This window comes from Protomyctophum bolini (assembly GCF_963924005.1).
Source record: "Protomyctophum bolini genome assembly, chromosome: 14".
Lineage (NCBI taxonomy): Eukaryota > Metazoa > Chordata > Actinopteri > Myctophiformes > Myctophidae > Protomyctophum > Protomyctophum bolini.
The window spans coordinates 22860522-22878243 of NC_137875.1; the positions used below are offsets into that span (position 1 = coordinate 22860522).

The 17722-nt window shown below is 42.1% G+C and overlaps 2 protein-coding genes across 2 annotated transcripts in view; one reads left to right on the plus strand and one right to left on the minus strand.

Moving 5' to 3' along the window:
• Positions 1 to 17722, plus strand: part of LOC308327786 (long-chain fatty acid transport protein 2-like) — a 512892-nt gene that overhangs the window by 444449 nt on the left and 50721 nt on the right. The window lies entirely within an intron of this gene.
• ttc27 (tetratricopeptide repeat domain 27) overlaps positions 1 to 17722 on the minus strand; it is a 134925-nt gene that overhangs the window by 26086 nt on the left and 91117 nt on the right. Inside the window, exons 12-13 of the mRNA XM_080781332.1 lie at positions 16005 to 16127; positions 5306 to 5533 (exon numbers count right to left, since the gene is read on the minus strand). Of these exons, the coding sequence (XP_080637458.1) occupies positions 5306 to 5533; positions 16005 to 16127 (351 nt within the window). The remainder of the gene's footprint in view (positions 1 to 5305; positions 5534 to 16004; positions 16128 to 17722) is intronic.

The window sequence follows — 17722 nt, forward strand, 5'->3', positions numbered from 1 at the left end:
AACAAGCTTTTTTCCCCCCTTCCCCAAGTACAAAAACACGCACAGCTTTTCTGCTTTCTTAAACTCCTGCTAAGTGAAACCTCATCACCGCACGCGGCACAGGAGAGACATATACAACGTAGGAAAAAGGCTAATAATACTTAAAAGAAGAAAGAAAGAAAGAATAAAAAAGCCTTAAGAAAATGTCTGCGTGCGCTCCACTCGTGGACGAGCACAGGGGAAAGTTTTCCTTGGGCGGTGGCCCACCTGTCAAACACCCAGAGTGACGGCGCTGGCTGGCTGGGGGCCCCTAGCCCACTGACTGACAAGACCCCGTTTATGCAAATCAGACCCGCTGTCAAGTCTTCAGGAATGGCCCCTTTCCAGTGGTGGAAAGTAACCTAGTACTGTACAGAAGTACAATCTTGAGGTATATATTTAAGGTATCTTTTTACTTGAGAAATTCCACTACTCAAATATTATACATTTACTCCAATACAATTATTTGAAAACTTTAGTTACTCGTTACTTTGTACATTTTGATTATTATTATTACAAAACATACATTAACCACTTCAGCCCCACAGTATATACATTTTCATTACTCAAGTCAATTTTGAATTCCGGACTTTGACTTGTATCAGAGTATTTCTACATTGTAGTATTGATGCTTTTACTGAAGTAAAACATGATGAGAGTACTTTTTCCACCACTGCAGATTGACAAGACCCTGTTTATGCAAATCAGCCCCACTGTCAGTCTTCAGGAATGGCCTCTTTCCTCCATCCCTCAACGTCTGTCTGTCTCCTTCCATCTCTTTCACTCTCACTCTCTCTTTGTCACTGTCCTCTCTTCTCTCTCTCTCTCTCTCTCTCTCTCTCTCTCTCTCTCTCTCTCTCTCTCTCTCTCTCTCTCTCTCTCTCTCTCTCTCTCTCTCTCTCTCTCCTCTCCTCTCCTCTCCTCTCCTCTCCTCTCCCTCTCCCTCTCCCTCTCTCTCCTCTCTCTCACTCTCCCTCTCTCTCTCCTCTCCCCGTTTCATGTGGTCTCCGTGTCTCTTGACAGGTCTGACAAGAGACAGTGAGTGGCTTCTGTTTGCTCTCGCAGCAAAGACCCATACTGTATCGTGTGAGGTAGAGAGAGCAAGCAAGTGAGAGGCAGAGGGAAAGAGAGCCAAAAGAGAGAGAGAGAGAGAAAGAGAGAGAAAGAGAGAGAGAGAGAGAGAGAGAGAGAGAGAGAAAGAGAGAGAGAGGTATTTATAAGCCCATCATCATCTGTATTATACCAAGTCAAAGCGTTAGCCCGGCTACCGGAAAGCCCCTGTAACTCGATCAACAACACTGGTTGCAAAAATCAAGGTACAGGCCACCGTGGCCAAACAAGTTAATTCCTGACTTCCGATTAGGGGATGACATATTCAATGAAGTTAAGACAGAGGCCAGAAGAGTGCAGGACAACAGGAAATCAGCTCAGTTCTCTCCACTCACCAGAGGGACACCGAACCGAATCCCCCGTCATCCTCTCTTCTTCACAGGACGCCCCCCTGCCATGACTCCAATCAATTGACGTATTTTAAAAAAATCTGATTTTTTTTTAATAATGAACTAAATCAATTAGTCTGCTTCTGACTAGTTAAGCCCTGTTTTATACTTTGTCGTATAATGGTGTTATGCCAAAACAGCAAAGATAGCCACTGCAGCTCTAACCTGCTGACGTCACATCAGTTAACTTCTTGTTGACATCTGTTCCTGGAAATGCTAAGAATATTTCCAGCTGGTTAGGTTTGTCAAATGACAAGCCATCTCATTTATGTCCAATATCATAAGGTTACAATGGCCGGGAGAAGCTTTGACAGTGACGTTGCCGTCTGGTCTACATGTCATAGATGAACAGGAAAAAGTGGCCTTCTGGGCACAGGTCTCCACCAGGAGGATAAAACTGTGTGAGATGTTTGGTTAATGTATAAGAGTAATATAAACATGTTTGTTTGTTTGTTTTTTGCAACAATTTTCTTCATTTTGATCACTCAATAGCATCTATATCACTCATAGCATCTCTGAGGATAGAATTCTGGATGAACAGGACATTTTGAACGAAACGAACTGAAAACTTTGGAAGGCAATCTTAGCCAATCAGTGTAGAATCTGAGAAAACCAACAGACTCGTCTTGATCACATGACTACAGAGATCATGTGTACCAATTTGAGAGATTTGGATGAAATCTGTGACTAACATAAGCAATGTGTTTTGCAGAAATCGGCCTCATGGTGGCGCTATAACCGGCAGATGTGGAGGGATGCAGGGACAATGTTTTTCCATGGCCTCTAGGGAGTGCGCATACATAAGTTGTATACAGATCGATGCAGTTATAGCTAAAAAACGGAATTGGCCTGTTATAGCTCCACCATGAGGCTGATTTGGAAAATTTGGTATGTTGTCCTCGGCCTAGTGGAATTTCACGGAAATTGCACACTGTGATTTGTGGCATTTTGTTCGAAACGGACCAATCATGTGAGCTTTGGAAGCCAATCTTAGCCAATCAGGATGGAAGATAGGAAATGGTGCAGATCCATGTTGATCACATGACTGATAGTGTCTACTGAATTGTGTGATGTATGGATAAAATGTGTACGAGTAATCTACAGAAATGTGTTTTGCGTAAATCTGCCTCATGGTGGTGCTATAACAGGCCGTTGAAAAATATTTGGGGCAGAGGTTCGTCGTTGGCATCCAGGGAGTGTGTGTGCAAAGTTTGGCATGGATCGGGCAAACTGTGGCGGAGATTAGCTGGTAACGGACGGACGGAAGGAAGGACGGACGGACGCACACACGGACGGACGGACGGAGTGCAAAACATATTCTCTCCCCATGCCTTCGGCCTGATGGAGACAATGACTGATGTCACAGAATGGCCACATGAAGTCTGAGATCAGTCTTTTTTTAGTTTTTGCTCTATTGTTCGGCCACGGCCCACACGTGTCTACTTCATTGTGACCTCTCAGTTGTCATCCTACAAATCATGCATTCCTCCTCTCTTTCCTCCTGCTTCCTCCTTACCCACTTCTAACGTATGTGTCTCTCTCCTCCTCATCCTCTCCAGTGTCATCTCTGCATGTTCTGCATCATTTCTTTTTTTTTTTTTTTTTTTTTTTTTTTTTTTTTTTATAATATTTGTTTTATTCGGAAAGTGCAGTATAATTGTACATATAGCATTTCTACAAACGATATAAGAGCAGTTCCCAAGATTTTCTTCTTTTCTTTTTTTTCCCCGACCCCTCTTCCCTCCCTCATCCCCCCTCCATGTGGCAACATCTCCAATGTCTCTGTTCTGCATCATTTCTAAACCCCTCTCCTCCAAAACACTCCCTCTCTCAATCTTCCAAATTTTCGTTCCACACCATTCCCTTTCTGTCCAATCCTCTCCTCCGTTGTGCTCTGGCCAAAGTTCATTTATAAGGGTTAATTTACTCAACAATTTTCCATGGGTACATTTTTACACTCTCACGTCTACAGTCAGTGTGCTGCATAGGCGGCAGCCTGGTTGACACATGTGAGATAGAAGCAGACTTGGGTAGCGACAAAATCCCAGACACCACTTCCTCAGAGCCTGAAAAGCACGAATGTGTGTGTTGCCTGTGATGTGTGTGTGTGTGTGTGTGTGTGTGTGTGTGTGTGTGCGCGAGCGTGCGTGCATGCACATTGTCTGCAATGTGTATTGGGTTGCCCTTTCAATGCACTTTAAAGACACTCCAATTGGTGGAGTGTCTTTAAACAGAAAAATAAGTAGTAAGTAGTAACCATGTAGCACGTTCTGCCGGAAAACTAAGTTGTGAAAATTCAGTCATCTCTGTATTTTCTTATTGAAAAAGAACTAAGAATGAAAAATAATCTATATTTGAACATGGCATAGTGTTGGCATTATAAATAATGACTCCCTGAAATCCAGAAAGGATTGTTTGAATTAGATGGAAATGATTGTAGGACTGAGTATGAGCAAAAGAGATGCAATGTGTGTGTGTGATGAGAATGTGTGTGTGTGAGAGACATAGAGAGCGCATAGAATAATATGTGGGTTGGATAGAACAATGGATTGAATGAAGAAAGGATATGTGTGTGTGTGTGTGTGTGTGTGTGTGTGTGTGTGTGTGTGTGTGTGCACGTACAGTGTGTTCTAAAAGTTACTGTATAACACAGTGTGAGCTGACCTTGCATTGTGCATACATTTATAGTAGAGATGATAATAATTTACAGTTTAACTGTTAACTGACAATAATAATATTGATTGATTAATACAGCACTATCAGTTGCGGATGGCTGAAGGCTGGAGATGATGTTTTAGCTCCCGTCTGTGTGTGTGAGTGTCTGTACGACTTTGAGCAGCTAATCTCTTGGACCGATCAGTGTAAAACTTGGCATGCACACATGAATGTAGGTCAAGGAAGAACCTCTGCCTCACATCTTTCAAATCGCCCTTATGGTGGCGCTATAACAGGCCATTTCACATCCTTGGATCATGGCAACGTGACAGAGGAAATTTTACTATGACGCACGTCCTCTTTGTCGCCGTCTTAAATGCTAGTAGCAATAGTGCCAATGCTAGCGAGCTAAGATCAGCTAAAATCTGAAATGAGCTCTGAATCTTGCCGATCTGATAAAAACCACGGACAGTGCCATAGTTTCAGAGAAAACAGTGTTGAAAAGTCTGTCACAGACTTGAAGACTGAGACAATTACGTGCTATGCACGACGCACCACAGCATATTTCATAGATTGTGACAGCAAACCTCTCCAGAATTATTTTCTCAGAGTAGATTTTGAGAATTTACTCTAAAAAGACAAATTTATTTTATAACTAATAACATATAACTACATGGATGTGGTTATAATGGGTTACGGTGATGACTTAAAATGCAGTCCAGGTGGGTGCTAATTCTGGAACGAACATTTGAGTCACGGACATTCGTCCATTCTAAACAGTACAGTTTAATCGGTGATTGACCGTTAACAAGGGTCGGTTATGTATTATTACGTTATTGTACAGGTTGTTGTTAGAGGTGCGCATTGGTACTTTTCTATATTACTGCACAACATGGCAAATGTTTTATCAGTCAATACAAGCAGTCAGATATACTGAACATCATATTTAATTTAGAATGATATACAATTATATTATATAAAGTATTATAATTATATATTATATATAATTATATTTAGGCTTCGATTATTGATGATCGATTATGTAACAATGCTGCATTGTATTCGAATTACATTGCTGAATCGATTGTTTTTGACACCACTACTTGTACAGTAGCTCAGCGTTTGTACAGTACCTGTAAGGGGTTAACGCGGACAGACTGCTCGAAGCAGTCCACGCACTGCTGGAAGTCCTTGTTGCGCAGGTGCAGCAGGGCCTTGGAGCGCATGGCACGGGCGCTGCGCCCACCCGAGAGCTCCCACGCCCGGTCATAGTACTGATGCTCCCTCAAGACATCTCCCAGCAGACAATAAAGAGTGGGAGTCTCCTTCTTCTCCAGCTCCCTCCGCAGGATCTCCTCTGCCTGGGACACACAACATACCACAATCAATAATGTCAATACATTGTTGTTTTTAGATTTAGTTGGTTGGAAACAACAAAGTCTCATGCGCAGCTGATCGGCTCAGAGACGGGTGTGTAGGCAGGGATCAGAGTGTACAGAATAAAATTGACGCGCACACCGTCTACACTTGCACAATAAGGAGATTATTTCAGCAACGTTTAGGTCAATATAGAGGAGTCCTTATTGTGCAAGTGTAGACGGGTGTGGGTCATATTATTTTAATCTATACATTTAGTTTGTTAAACTTTTCTCCATAGTAACGATACCGAGCTTACTGGAATACTGAGTAGGTGTTGGCCAAATATCAGCGTAAACAAACCTTCGACAAGGAATAACAAGCTAAAGGGAAGACTTTAGTAGGTATTTGGGCCAAGAAGGTACTGTAGGACATAAAGATGTGGATGAAGGAGAGAAAGAGGTAAAGGGGCAGAGAGGTATTATGGGGTGGATGCTGCTGATGGTGTCAAGAGAAGAGGTGAGAGAGGGCAGTGGAGTGGGACAAGCAAAGGAGAGCAGAAATAAGTGTGAAGAATGGAAAGGTGATGTAGAAAACAGGGAAAGAAAAAAAAAGTTGACATCTGTGAAGAGAAAGTTAAAAACAAGGTTTGAGAGACATGAATACAAGCCATAGAAGAAAGAAATACTGTGACAAACAGATAGCCTGAAAACAAGTGCACTCGATGGTCCTTATATACCAGACTGCTTTTTGACTACCCATAATACTACTAGGAAACTCAACTTCAAATCAAACAAAACCAGTGATTCCCGTGAAGCAAATTGTTCAGGGTAAACCAAGGCCAACATATACACCTGCTCTCTCCAGCAGAGACAATTCCCAGAGAATGAAAACACAGCTGTGTAAGTAGAACAACGAGTGGACTCAAGACCCCTCGTTTGAGTTGAGATCGTGACGTGTGCTCCTGCCTTTGGGGCCAAGCCCCCAATCAATATTCTCTTCACTGTGCATCTACAGTATGTATGCTAAGCGGTATGTGCATGTACTGTATGCTAAGCGGAAAATCTGACTATAAAGTGGTTGTCAGATCAAAAAAAACATTTTATCATCTGCACAGGTTTATGTGAACACCCCAGACAGTTTAAGTTGCTTGATTCAGTATTTAGATATATTAATTTTAGCTGCCCCGACCCCATATACACCCTTGTAATTTTAAACTCAAACATTTTAACCATGTTAGATTAATTGAAAACACCCGTCTTTTTTTCTGGTAACTGATACTGCCCTCCTAATAAGTGAGGTGCCAGTGTTGTTTTTTATTTACATTCTTCATAACAAATCCAGTGACGGTGTTAAATATTAGGGCTGTCAAACTAAAAGTTGTAGTGAAATGAAAAATATGTTTTTCACACTTTTAGACCATATGCGTGGTCATCATATGGGCATACCTGACAATGGATGCCAATTTTTTTTGCAAATTCTCATTTCTGTGTGTTTTTATATCAAAAATATTTTTGTAATTACTTCCTGGAAACTAAAACATGCTGCGTGATGACGTGTCGAGGTAGAAAAAAATCCCCTGGATTTTCTGCTGTCTCTGTCACTTTGTAAACAAACCACTATGCATGAGGCGGATGTATAGGAGGAGCCTGGAGGGATGCAACGCTCTGATTGGTTCAGAAACTTCAGAGCCAGCATTTCAACCTGAAACGTCAAAATAAAATGCCCACCATTTCACTACACCTTTAAAATGTTAAATCAGACGGGATTATGGGATGTATGAGGCGTGTCATCTAAGCATGCATTAATTGCGTTAACATTTTTAATCTAATTAATTTCACAAATTAATTAACTCAGTTATTTTGACAGCCCTAGTTCACAGACAAATGGACGGACACACACGGACGGACAGGAGCGAAAACAGTCTCTGGGATTTGGCGGAGGAATTAAAGCAGTTTCCTGGTGGTACACCGACCATTATGCTCCTTGAGGGTCACAAGGTCATGAGAAACCTCTATCTGTGTTTACTGTATGCGTGTCGTCGTGAGCCCTCAGCCAGAGCATTTACGGCAGAGAGTTTTTACTCTCCAGGTACGTGATTTATGTTTCAGGTTGATAGAACATATCACGTGCCGTGTACCAATACGTCACACTGTACTTCTGTGATTGCAGCAACGTTTCTTTTGTTCCTCGTGGATGAATTATTGTCACTTAAAGTACGCTCATGAAAAAAGATTATTCCAGAAGCCGAGACATCAATGTAAAAAGTCAACTACTTAGAGCAAATTAGCTGATTAGCTATGGCTTTCATCGGGCTCTCCTTGACTGTTGTTCTGCACAGCCAAAGGCATGACCGGACAGCGAGCTTGTCTGAGACGGACTGTCTGAATGGAAAGAAACACATGAGCTTCACTTTGCCTTTCAAGAGAGGATAAAGGAGGGGAAAGCATGCAGGTCTGATTTTATGACCTTGGAATGAAGCCACTAGTTGCAATGCCTCGTGTGCGTCTTCTCGGGTAGAAACAGAGGGAGAAGAGAAAAGACAGAAGGAAAGCAAGTGAGAAAAGGGCGAGAGAGAGAGGTGTTTGTGTGTGTGTGTGTGTGTGTGTGTGTGGGTGTAGAAAGACTGGGAGCATTCAGTATTTCTTTATGTTCACTGAAACACAGTCAGGCTTATTGTGCTGGGTTGAACACATGAGGGGTTCAGTGCACTCACTGACCTTTCGTGTTAAAGGGTCTAGAGTAGAATCAGCCCTTTGCTATATCTGTTGCTTTTCTAAATGGGCCTTGTCTTGCGGTGCAAGTTGTGACTCTTTAATGCAAGATGAGCATAATTTTCCACACTGCATTGGCACACAGAGGGGGGGAAATCCAATCAAACTTTGAATATTTCACGAAATTGACTAACATTAATGCGTGATGAACTGTAGCAGATCATGTCTGTGTGTGTGTCTGTGTGTCTGTCTGTCCCACTATCCAAATATGGAGTGTGTTGCATCAGCAATCACTCAGCTCCATATATGGGCACAAAAGGGGCCAGGTCCACTCAGCTCCATATATGGGCACAAAAGGGGCCAGGTCCACATATACAGTAACAGCGGGACAGACACACACACAGACAGACATGATCTGCTAGGTCTCATTGCGAACGCAGTGATTGCGAACGCAGTGATGGGGCCAGGTCCACTCAGCTCCATATATGGGCACAAAAGGGGCCAGGTCCACATATACAGTAACAGCGGGACAGACACACAGACAGACAGACAGACATGATCTGCAGGGTCTAAGCTGCGTTCGCTTCCCGCGTTTGCGCGTCTTACTGGTAATAGTAGATCATAAGTATTGTTTTGCACAGTGTTGTTCTATCAATTATATTTATTTATGTTTTGCTAACATTTGCACTGATGTTGCACTGATGTTGCTCAGATATAGTGTGTGTGTACAAATGGACCTGTAAAGGTCCATTCTGTGGTACATCCTGAGTGTACAAATGGAACAGGTTCATTTGGTTAATGTGTACACTCTCAGCAGAGTTAAATGAACACTTGGTATATTACACCCAAGGACCGTTCAGGCCGCTCCTGGGTTTAACAGCTGCACCCCAGGGCAGTACACTGGTCCCTTGTATTCATAGTAGTACAGTGTAGTATGTACAGGTAGCATCATTTACACACAAAAAGGGTAAATACAAAATTGTGATCTCACTGTCAGAGCAGAGGGATGTGGTGCCATCTTTTAGAATGCTTACAATGAATTTTTCTTAAAATATATAAATATACAAATGAAAGGAATACAGGATTATCTTACAACACAAAATAGTCAAATAGGGCTATGAAAAGGCCTGTGAGTTTAGGTACGTTTTTAAGAATCCACAGAAGCCTCCGTTCTTAAGTGGAAGGGGAGCTCATTTTATAGGGGGATCACTTAGGGGTATCGATCACCTTTAATTGACAACATTTCTATGTCATACAGTACGTGACATTACACGTATGTGGCTGGACAATAAGTAAAGTAATGTAGTGATGCCAATATGGACATCAAGGTCTACCAAACACTGCGTTAGTAAATGAAACACATTGCACTTCTGAACCAAGTGAACAGATGTGTGATCTGCACTGTCCACATAAGTGACCATTGTAAGTGTTCCAATTAGAGATTAATGATCCATCAATCCACAGACCAACTAACCAATGATATTTACGATGATGCAATGCTATTGTAATCCAGGACTGAGAAACAATACATCTGTGTGCGTTTCCCATCTGTGTGCATTCCTTTCATTGGTCTACACACTGGGGCGGAGAAGCGAAGTGCATCACACCAAGACAATATAACATACCTATTACGGCTGTCATTCAAACGTTTTACTATTTGTCAATTTGTGGGAAAAAAAATGATATTGTGACACATACCGTACTGGAAAATGTATGTAAACAATAAAAAAATAAGGTTAGGCAACAACAATGCATGCTCTCTGGAGGAAACGTATAAAGAAAACAAATTGATCTGAAACTGGGGGGAAAATAATAATTAGTATTAGTATGTTTCACATGAGCCTGAAAGTCCAATCCGAAGAAAATATTTCAAACAGTTTTGCAGATGACAAATCGGGAAGGAAACGGAGACAGCAAAGTTTAGACTCTCTTCAGTATTCCTTTCCAGTCTCCACCCTCATTGGTTTTCTGCAGTGTGCCTATAGGTCAGACTCATACATTTAGAAAGTGGAGTCGGGGGGTTGGGGGGGGTGGGTGGGGGTGGGGGAGGGCTGTTGCAGAGAACAGAGTGATGAGAACAGAAAGTTTTGTCCAAAAAGGAGAGAGACGCGGTGCTGGACTGAAACCAAGTCAGCCCAGACAAATGGATTGCCTGCCTATTTTGTTCCCCGTGTTACATGGAGTGTTGGCCGCCCCTCGGCACCACATGCTTTAGGAGCAGAGGACTTTTATTATTGAGCCCAATGCACCTGGGTAATCACATTGGGAGAGACAAAACAAGCTGTAATTCAATAAGGGAGGCCCTGCAGCACCGAGTCCCACACAGGGGCCTGGGAGAGAGAGAGAGAGAGAGAGAGAGAGAGAGAGAGGAGAGAGAGGAGTGGGGGACAAGTGCAGGTCAATCTGCCTCACCTGGAAGACCGAGCACGAGGTGTGCACGTGTGCGAGCGTGTGTGGAGGAGTTCTAATTCTACGGGAAGCATTTTCTTCACTACTTGCATCTCTGTGCTTATACCAGCTAGTCGGGATAGGGGTTGCTCTGTGTAGTGCATGCATATTGCTGTGTGTAATTTATTTATGTACTGTATGTGGGTAAATGAAATATACACATTGCAATGTAGTTATATTTCTGCAATATTACCATAAGTAAAAAGCAAGTGCAAGTGTGCAAACACTCACTGGGGACTGGGCTTCACCTGCTTTATAAAATGCATTTAATATACCCTATTAATAATTAATACACTGCCTATAGGGGGAACCCGGGGCAGTCCCTAATGAAATCTAATGATATTTCCATGGTTACAATCTATATTACATGAACCCACATGCGTCTAATATAAGTCTCTAAGTCCAGAAAAAAACGAAATACTGTACAGTAAATCCACCTGCTTTCATTAGCACTCCACACTCGCTAAAGGAGTGGAGTGCACTTTAATTGTATTCATACGTACAGCAACACGTGTTGACTTGAGTGTAAACAAATTCACAACCTCATTATTAACTACTTGAAATGTGTACTGTATATAGTTTGTTGTTTGGAGTCCTTGTGCTTGTGACGATTTCTCTACTAAGGCAAGATTATTTTATAATCAAAGCAATGTCGACAATAGACAATCACTGAAAAGTTTTGTTTGGTAAAATAGCATAGAACATAATGAAAAAGCACCTAGTGTTTTCAGAAGTATTCTCATTAGAAATAAAAAAGTGAAAACCTGGGAGGATATGTGTGAAGGCTGCCACAAGGGAATAAATAGCCAGATGTGGAAGGAATTCGATTGGAAACTCAAAACTAGGTATTTCAATACTCCTCTGGTCATCTCCTCATATGTGAAAACACCATCCATAGAATTGTGTTGGAGAAATTGTGGGGAAATCGGGGGCCATACACACATTTTTTGGGACTGTCCAATAATTTCAAGGTTTTGGAAAGAGGTTAATAAGGAAATCGAAAAATGTTTAGGGTTGAATATTCCTTTTGGTCCTGAGTTATGTCTGCTTGGTATTATACCAGAGGAGGTGCGTGCATGGAGTTACATATTAAGGATACTTTTACTGATTGCTAAGAAAATGATAACAGTAAATTGGAAGGAAATAAAGCCACCTACTATAACCCAATGGAAGCAGAGACTGAAGCAGGTTTATATAATGGAAGAAATGACCGCAAGGTTACAATAAAAAATGGACAGTTTCATACTTAGATGGACTTCTGTGATATTGTATTTGGGTGTTTCAATATATGTGTAGGGGTTGTTGGGTCTGTAAAAGTGTCATGTAGTGGTTGTTGTGTCTGGGAAAAAAAGAGGGGAAAAAAAGCTTTTATATAACTGAAGTGTATTGTGAGTCATGCCTCCAGCTCTTCTCCTGCCTAACTTAACTTGGAAATGTTGTACCATAGTAGTTATGTCAAGCTGTTTTTCTGTTTTTATTTTTATTTATTGTGTATGTTTTTTATTTCTTTCTTCTGTTTTTTGTTTTTCATTGATTCATATGTTTTACTTGTGTTCGATCATTCTTATTATTTGGTGTAAAAAAAAAAAAAAGAAAAAAAAAAGTGACTTATTTATTTTGGCCTCAACCTGAAGTGAATTTGGTTCCGATGTGGGTTAATAATAATCTTTCCTACTACATAATGTACAGTATGAATAACAAAACGGTGTATAAACGGGAAAGAATCAACATTTTAAATATTTGCGTTGGCTATTAAAAATAGCAGATATAAGTTCACAGTGCGTCACGTACGTATGTCCGTAATTTCTTAGTATTTAAGTTATTTGTCATATCTGCCCTGTGAATTTTTTGTTTACGAGGCCCGAAGGCAATCTGAAATGACATTTTTATTCATAATTAAATAGTTATTGGCAATTATTTGTGTGACAATTATTCATCAACTTAAACTTGTAATGGTGACAGCCCTAACCCTTCCACCCCTCCTGCTCGGCCGGGAGGTTGAGTGCTCAGGGTCAGTGACTGGACAGACGAAGGAAGGCTGATTATACTGTATGTCACCTCGGAGTCTATTCCCAATCTACTGTGATATGTGAGAATCTGAGGCCTGGATGAACCAGATGGCCATTACCTCATGTTTATGGAGCTCATCATCTGAGCAGCCAGGCTGGGAAAAAGTGGCTGACGCCTGACAGCACCACTCCACTTGGCACAAAGCAACAGTCGCAACACAAACATCCGCCACTGTGGGGCATCCATTCCTGATGGCTATAGCCGCAGATATAACATCTACATGCTCTTTGGTTTGAACGTGGTTTGCTTTCTACACGTGAAATGGAGTGGGACCGGAAAATTGGAAAGAGTACACAGGGCAAATTCGGGAGCATTAAATTAACACAGTTTCGATGCCATGAAGTGTCAATAAAGTCACAGCGCAAGAGTGCTTAAATGTTTTAATCCGGCGTAGCACCGTGTGAGTTTAGTTTTTGCACTGGAACCTGAGCTCATTAAAAGATAAAAAGGTCTTGTCGTGTGGTTCTACAAGGAGGCCTGTGATGTACTCGAGTGCATGGATAAGAATATGGGATGTTATTTTCATCCTTAGCTCTGTGTGACAGGGCAGTATTCAATTACAGCTCTACATAGGCAGCTTGAAACGAGGCAACAGTGACACTTTATTCAGGCTGCTGCTTCTTGTTAGTCTAAAGGTGCTTGCACACTGCGTGGTTTGGCCATCTTATACATTCATTATATGTCACACTGCAACGGGGGGAAAGGAAAAATGTGATCATCCCTCTAGTCACACTGTGAGACGAGAATGCGACCTACGTATGTCATTGTCAGCCAATGTATACCAGTGCAACAGTTTAGCCTCGATGCGATTTGGATTGAGACTTTACTTGCCAGTTGCCAGACTCTGTTGGTAATTCTCCAAAGGGAGATTTTTCACAAAACTGTTTGCAACAAGACCAGCAGGCAGTCATTTATTGCCTGCGATTTAACACCTGTAAAATAGCTGAAAAACTGCAGTAATCTGTTCTGTTCCTGTAAAACACAAACAGTGACCTTTTACTTACTTTAAGGCATTTAGCAGACGTTCTTAATCCAGAGTGAGAACAAAACACTCTGGAGCAAGAACAAAACATGGAAATACATCAAATACATAAAAATAGTCATCAAGAATCATACATAAGCTAAGAACCTAAGAGTGGAATATTTATATAATGAAACTATGCGTGTATACACTATAGATTGCTATGTCTACATAAAATGCTATCTAAGTTACATAAGTTGAGCCTTTGCATATGCCTGTAACGTCCTTGAGGCTAGAGCAAGTGCTACAGCAAGTGCTACGGGCTAAGATGGAGTCTGAAGAGGTGCGTTTTCAGACTACGGCGGAAGATTGGGAGTGAGTCTGCAGTTCTGATTGCATTTGTACGTGCTATAGTAGCTGTTATAACGGACGGTCTCACATTGTCGTGGCAGAGTCACGACAATGCCACATTTTTGGAAACTGCCAAGAATCCATATGGCTGTCCTTGACCTTGTCTCACTGAACGTCCAAAGATGCCTACAGTCAACGGTTTTGCCTCATTTATGCTTAAATGTGGAAATTTGGACAAACTTAAGGCAAGAAAAAGCAGCCACTGAAAACGGAAAGTGTACTTCAGTGTGTGCCTGACTAAAAGAGAGAAAAACTGTAGGTGATAGGCAAGAAGAGAGAAGTGATCATCACAATTGGAGGAAAGCCACAGGATGATTTTCTCTCATTTTAGAGTGAGGCACTCCTTTTAATTTATCATAGGTGCCATATATTTAATTATGACCGGATCAGTGCTAAAGATCATCTGGCACTAACAACCTGGGGGACACAATGGGTTTTTTGGCTGGACCGGCAAGCCAGCACTACAGATGGGCTGACTTACTGAGTGATCAGAGTGATCAAGTTACAGCATTGGTCAGCCGGTTGACCAAATAGACTAGCCAATCGCAGGGCAATCATTCATCCTTAGTTTTAACAATAGTTCTTGTACAGTATGCTTACTATAGTACAATGTTGTTACCTCTGCTATCTCTAGTAATGCTAGTAATCTCTAAACTTGAAAATATAAATGCATGGAAATTGACTCGCTTTAATTTACCACAGGTAATATTTCTTTGGAAAAAGGTGTGGGGAAATGAAATCCTTTGCGACCAATCACTGCTGACTCTAAATCCAAACACAGTCGAGGTCCACAGTATTTTTCCTAATCATATGATAAGATCAGTAAAACCCTGATGTTTTATCAATCAGCTGTTCGACAGCACACTGCAGGCTGACGTCCTGGCATCTAAGAGAGAGCGTGTGAATGTAGTCCAACTCAAACAGGCATTTTACTCTGCCTATCTCTATGGGACGGTGTGCACTTGCATTTGTGAGAGAAGACTTCGTAACAGCCTGGGTCTTTTAATTGTGTGGGTGTGTATTGTGTGGCGGACATCCGTTAGGAATTTCTTGGGGCCAGGCAAGGTTAATAACCGACCAAAAAAAGGCTGCCCAGACTGATGAATGATGTCTGTCACATCTGCCGGACTACAGCAGAAGATAAGCAGGTGTACCTTCTGTACCACCACATCGATGGACGAATGGACGAATGGATGGAAGGGTTTAGGGAGGAGAAGGGAGATAGCCAGGTAATAGGATGGACAGAAGGGGCATTCACTCCATTGAGCCAGCTCTGCCACACCAAACATCAGATTAACTCATCTTTGAGCTTCCTGCTTGCTGTGCGGTTGTGTGAGTGTGTGAGTGTGTGTGTGTGTGTGTGTGTGTCTGTGAGTGTGTGAGTGTGTGTGTGTGTGTGTGTGTGTGTGTGTGTGTGAGTGTGTGTGTGTGTGTGTGAGTCAGAGCAAGTGCATATGTGTATGCGTGTGGTGACAGCAGCCATATTCAGTGTGAAAGATGGGCTTGTCTGCACTGAGAAGCATTGGGTATTAAATGGTCCCTCAGCTGAACACTGGGAAGAGGCTGCTGCAGCTCCCACAGGGCTTGGTGGTCACTTTGTGCATGCGCATGTGTGTGTGTGTGTGTGTGTGTGTGTGTGTGTGTGTGTGTGTGTGTGTGAGCTGCATGTGAAAAGCAGAAGTTGTGCATACATGTATACCTGCATTTATACACACGGATGAGTTTGTGTGTACATGTGTTTCTGCACTGTAGGTACAGTGTGTTTGTTTGGATTTGTGCATTCGTGTCTGTGTGTGTTTGTTTTTCTGTTTATCTATGTACTAAGTCTTTTGCCATCTGTGTGTGTGTGTGTGTGTGTGTGTGTGTGTTTACCTTGCCGTGTTGACCAAGCCTCTCGTAGCAGATAACCGTGTCCTCCCACAGTTCCAGCCTCTCATAGATGAGCAGAGCCGAGTCGTTACAGCCCAGGTCTGTCAGCAGGCTGGCCAGCTGTTTCTACAATCACACCAGATAAGAGGCGAAAAGAAACAACTGTAACTTGGCCCGTTTCCTCGTGCTCTAAATAATCCCTGGCGATTGGTTCATCGAACCGGGCCAAAGTATCGCGTCACACACTTCACAGCACATACATGCAGAAATTATAGGAAACTTGTGCAATTAGCTGGCTTCAGTTAGATAAACAAGTAAGTGCATGACTGTATCTATCTCCAGCCCGCCACAGACTTTTCCCAAGTCAGATATCATTTCCAACTGCACGCGAGTAAAGAGCCCATGGGGAGTGAAGGTCTATGAACCTTTTGCCTCAGGATTTTCATTTCCCGTATACTGTACCTTTGGAAAGGCTTGAAAGACTTAAATACCTCAAGTTTTAGACTGCTCATGCTAATAATCGATTTATGTCATTTTAGCTGGTGGTACTGTAGATGATGGCAATGTCGGTTGTCCAGAGCCACAGATCTGTTTGCTATGCCCATATATGGTCATGTGCATATGATATGTGCTTGCACATACTGTATGCACTATGCACTCCACTCAGGCTCATTCTAAAGCACTACTGTTTTATTTTTTCACTAATATTTCTCTGTCCTCTGGTTTAGTGTCTACACTGCCTTGCTGGTCATCTTGCCAGCAAGATGCTAACTAGGTGCAACTTCCCATTGACAGCCCATTCATCCAAACAGAAAAGTTCTATCTGATTGTATTAAACGTCAAACTCACCAACATTGCAGCTGTACGGAAAGCTTGAATTATCCTCTTTCAATCTGTAAAGTTTTTGTTTCATAAAAATCCACCGTAGACATTTCATGACCTACTTCCTGTCAATAAATTCTGTGCAGGTTATTATTTCTAAGTGTCAGAGTTTGGGAGTGCTTGTTGGATATCACTCAACAGCCCTGCATACCACCTGTTTTGAATGTGCACATAATGCAGAAGGCAGCAGGAGGTTGCTTTACTAAGGTTGTTTCCAACCTCCAAGCTCCAATACTTTTATTTAGCTTAGCTTTAGTGAAGATAGACAGGGAATAGGGAGAGAGAGAAGGAGAGAGACATGCAGCAAAGGTCGACATGAACGGGACTCGAACATGCAACGCGTTGTCAGGCCAAAGCCTGTGTGGCATGCGCCTGGACCACTTGGGTATAGTATTATGCAAGTTCCAATGAAAATAATAGTATTAGGATAACACTGCATTGAATGACATGGTCTTATACAATACGTATATTATCACACACACACACACACACACACACACACACACACACACACACACTTCTGAGACACAGCATTAAAAAACTAAACACAAAGTTGACAGAGAATGACATGGCAAACTACTCTACACTTTCAGAAAAAGTGGAAAAACTGACCAGTTGACCGGGTTTCCCTGCTCGCACCAATAAGAAGGACACATTCAGGTTGGCGCATGGGGCAGGAAAGATAGAGGTGCACACAGTTTCAGACACAGGCAAGCACGCCATACACACAGACTAATTCAAAGCTAAGACAAGCTAGCTCACATATTAAACACAGCTATTGTGTGGTGCTTGTACTGTCCAAACCTCCGGACTACAGCTGGCCACTAAACCAAGTAAAT